At 40.2% G+C, this 4,619-nt stretch overlaps 1 protein-coding gene across 1 annotated transcript in view; it reads right to left on the bottom strand.

Moving 5' to 3' along the window:
- The window catches only part of LOC107700901 (relaxin receptor 1-like), a 36,197-nt gene extending 31,578 nt beyond the window's left edge, over positions 1–4,619 (bottom strand). Inside the window, exon 1 of the mRNA XM_016502740.1 lies at positions 4,557–4,619. Within this exon, the coding sequence (XP_016358226.1) occupies positions 4,557–4,611 (55 nt within the window). The 5' untranslated portion in view covers positions 4,612–4,619. The remainder of the gene's footprint in view (positions 1–4,556) is intronic.

Here is a 4,619-nt window from a genome sequence, read left to right as displayed (position 1 = left end):
CGGGTACCCAAACAGTTTTTTTTTTTTTTTTGCATTTGGACTGAGGAGAAGTTTTCATTGATGGAAATGGGAGATTAAACAGCGATGGGGGCTTCAGGTTTATCTATAATATTTCAACTGAATAACTGTGAGACATCTGGAGGATAATTGTCATGAATCCGGTCCATGAACTTCCGTCTGCTAGCCATCAGAGGTTCATTATTATGAGTCAAGTCAAGTCTCAGCTGATCTGCCAGAGCCTCGTAACGTCTCAGCTGTTTGTCCCGAGTCACGTCACATCACAGCTGATCATCCAGAGTCACGTCACATCACGTCTGTTCGCTCAGAATCCTGTCACTTCCTGTCTGTTACACCCAGATTCTCAAGGTCAGCCCTTCGGTATCCCAGTCTGGTATCCAGTGTGAGGGATGCACCTCTGGTGTCTGCACGCACAGCTGGTATCCCCAAACCCACTCACTCTAACCCTTCTGTTCATGAACTCATTCACCTGTCTGCAGCACTTCCCATATGGAGGGTTGCTTTATTGTGTATCTGGGCCGCGTACTCCACCGCCGATTTGCTAGAGGCAGCGGCACCGGCTACAACATCTCCAGAGGTGGCGGCTTACGCTGCAGAACCTTCCGAGGTAGCGGTGTTCGCTGCTGTGCTCCCAGTGGCCATGGTATCCGCTGCAGTCTCTTCAGAGGTGGCGGCGCATGCTGCAGAACCTCCCGAGACGGCGGTGCTCGCGTCAGCTCCTTGCGTGGTGGTGGCGCCCAGGGTGCTCGCGTCAGCTCCTTGCGTGGTGGTGGCGCCCAGCAACGCACTTTCAGCCTGTCCTGTTCCGGCCAAGGAGGCCGCCTATGAACTCTCTGCCTGTTCTGTTCCGGCCAAGGAGGCCATCTATGAACTCGCTGATTGTCCTGTTCCAAAGTGGCAAAAACATTTAGATGGTGTGTAGCGTGTGCTATTGATCTCTTCATTTATTAAGTCACTTCTTTGTAACTCATTTCTGATGCTGGGTCACCGTTAAAATTCACACAGTCAGGGATAAAATATTTATGGGTAAGATTCCTTTAGCCCACAGTGAGTATGATATACCATAGAGTCTTAGTGGGTCCTTCTCATCACGGCCCGGAGCAAGACAACGTTGTCTCCCCCTGACAACAGTCTTGATGACATCATAGAAATCAGTGGCATTTCGTTTGCTTTCATTCTTTGACTCTTTGACAGAAACCTTTAGTCACTGTCCATCCCGCATTCCTCATTCTGCTTTTCATCTACGCTATGTTCTAGTCAATGGACTCTCTCTCTCTTTCTGTCTGCAGGATGAATATAAAGCAGTGGTTGGTCTATGTGAAGCTCAGAGGAGCTGCTGTCATGTAGCACAGACACCTCTACACATCCCCATCAAATCTAAGGGTCAGCCGAAATCCTCAGTCTCTCTCCATCATTCACACACACATAAACACTTGAATAATCCTCTTGAATACCTTGCCAATATACTCACAGGCAGCTCTGCCATCATTATCAGACAGTAAGTCGGTCACGTATATGATAAGTCCGTCTGCCCTGAACTGCGCACTACCCCATTAACTCACCTCTCCAGCACCGTAACCTTCACGCACTGGTGTTTCCTTCTTGAAATCTCTCAGACACAGGCAGGCACAAATTAAAACACATCTGCTTGCACATGCACAGATGATCTGCATTATCATCTTTTCACCATAACTAAAGAAGATGTGTGAGACAAGAAAAATAAATCCAACTTGATGTGTGACTGAAACTGAAAGGTGTGTTTGCCACGCTCTCTCTCTCACACACACACACACACACACACACACACACACACTCATGCAGTCCAGAAACTCTAGAACTCTCTCTAGTTTATCACCTTAAGGGAGATGCATTTAATTCAGTGCAACTGTTTTGACCCACAGTCATAAAAAATGTGGAAAAAAACAGTTTGTCATGGGGACAGTATCCTTAAAGAGACAACTTTGTACCTATATCTACCTCTAACATGTTAATATTATGACCTTAGAGTAGTGATCATGTACCTTTAAGGTATTAGTATGAACCATTCAAGGGTAAATAAATAAAGTAAAAAGATGTCCCTTTGAGGATACCGCCCCAGTGTAAAGCTATGTTGTACTCATGTTGTACTTACATACAGTTTTAGCACATTTTTCTGAGAGTGCCCATATAGCCACTACTGGGCCCAAGGTGACTCTAAAAGACTATTGTATAAGTTAAATAAAAATAGACTGATACATTTAAGCTGATCGATTGGATGCAACATTCATTTTAATTGGCCTACCTATCGTTAAACACAAATAAAATTAAATTATTTTTCAGAGCTGGGACAATTGTTATATAAATAGCACACATGCATTTTGGGTTCATTAAAAAAAAAATTGGGAATCCTAAATCCATTCTTCTTGGGAATACTTCTATTGATGTCATCTTTTTTCTGGCACTGCCCTTTTTTAAAGTCGTTAATGAAATTCTTGGTAGTTTTTCCTTTTGCTGCTATTTAGCAGCTTTATATTTCCATTCATCTCTTTTTTCAATTGGTATAATTCATCAATTTTCTTTCTTGCTTTCTTTTTTTAAATTGCTCAATTCAGCGTATTTCTAGGTTGAGGCTGAGTTCAACCTGGAAACTACTTCATCAGTTTCTTTTGCCATTTAATTGTATGCATGAGATTATTTTCAAACGACCACATTCTGCTCATGGACACACACTTCATGCTCCTCTACCCTATATGACTCATTCCTCTTTGCCCTAGTACAGGCATCTAATTAATTTAAAGTCAGATGCTACAATTAAAAAAACGTTCTTCAAAATACAAACATAAACTCTGTGCTCTTCTGGAGACAGGTATAAGAAATGACCTCGTCAAACAAGATTTCTAAATACCAAAGAACATAAGCTGCTGCTCTCTAAGGAGAGACTCCTCAACTGATTAATGGTTTTAGAAGGTCACGTTAAACCCCAAAGAAAAAGTGAAACATCTACAGATTAGCATTGATTAACATCTGTGTAATCTTTCAAAAAGAAAAATTAACAAGATAACTATGTATACACATAGGGCTAAACTGATAATAAAATTCTGGCAAATATAAACACTGATCGCTGTTTTCATGTCATGACTAATAACCAATAAATGAGCAGAATAACATTTTTAGACTATTTTGTTTCAATTAAAAAAAAAACTAAAACATTTTAAGTGTTAGTAAAGTGAATTTAGGCTTCACAACATAATGTATGTGTTATTACATTATTATTACTTTTGAAGATTTTACTTTAAGTGATTATTTGATGACAGCAGAGGTAAACGAAATTTCATAATAGGGGAAATGAGAATGCACAGTGAAATATTCAATACTGACTGATGCCAATAGATTCAATAAATAAACTCATATGGTACTGTAGATATGCATACCAATCTTCTCACATAAATTAGAGTAATTTTAATAAGCAGAACAAAACACTGCGAGCCAACAGAAGGATTTCAACAACCATGCATGAGGTGAGAGTGTCATAGAAGGATGCGTACGTCCTCCAGTCCTTGAGAGAATATTGAATTCTTACTGGTGTCTGTCCATGACCCAAAACATTATAGATTATGGATTATGAGAGATGCCACAGGTCATATCACAGAATATAAAATCTCCTGACAAGTGAATAAATATGGTGTTGCTTTCCAGCACCTTGGGGAATTTTGCACAGAGTGTGTTCTTGCATGTGTGTGTCTGCGTCCATCAATCTTCTGAATTCTCCTTAATAATTCAACACACACACACACACACACACACACACACACACATTTCCACCTGTCTTAGGAGATACTCTTATGTCCACCATCTGATCTAAAACAGGTTGAGTTTCTCATAATGAAAAAAGACCAAACAATTACAGCATATCTATAAAAGCTACATGGAAAACTCACAGGACGCACATACTGTACCAGATCATCAAACCCTTCTTTACAAACACTAAAACTAAAATTAAAATGCATATGTGCAAGTCATTTCTGCAGACTATCCCTTCACAAAAGTGCCAGATAAAAGGAGATCCAGCATTCCATCAGTATTTCACAAGATCTTACCAGCATAATACTGACAGGCATTAATATAAAACCTCTAATTATATTAATTAAAAGGACTGATCCCGAAAGGCAGATCCAACTGACTGAAGCTCATTTACATTGTAAAAAGCATTTATATTCATTCAATCACATTTATAAACCCATTCTCGACTCATACTGATAAAGCTTCTTTGAAAAGTGCAACCCATTAACTAAAAGAGCGGCTCATTCAACAGATGATTCATTCTCTCATTCATCTGCACAGGTAATCATTTACACATTCTTCAAGCAGTATTAAGTCCACCACAAACACTATATTTATGGAATGAAAGGGAGAAAATAGCAAGCAGAGGAAAGCAATGCTTGAGAGTATCTCCTGAGACCACAGATAGCCATGCAGTTATCTGTGTTCAGAATGAGAAAGCCATGTGAGATACAGTTAGAGATGAAGAGACGGGGTAAAAAAACGGAAGTGGGTCTTACCTGAAAGAAAAGCAAGGGAAAAGGAGAGAGAGGAAAGGAGGAGAGGAGGAAGCATGATGCGTG

The sequence above is a fragment of the Sinocyclocheilus anshuiensis genome, unplaced genomic scaffold (assembly GCF_001515605.1).
Source record: "Sinocyclocheilus anshuiensis isolate Anshui unplaced genomic scaffold, SAMN03320099.WGS_v1.1 scaffold438, whole genome shotgun sequence".
Classification (NCBI taxonomy): Eukaryota; Metazoa; Chordata; class Actinopteri; order Cypriniformes; family Cyprinidae; genus Sinocyclocheilus; species Sinocyclocheilus anshuiensis.
The sequence above is the reverse complement of the archived record's forward strand: the minus strand, read 5'-3'. Positions and strand labels throughout refer to the sequence as shown.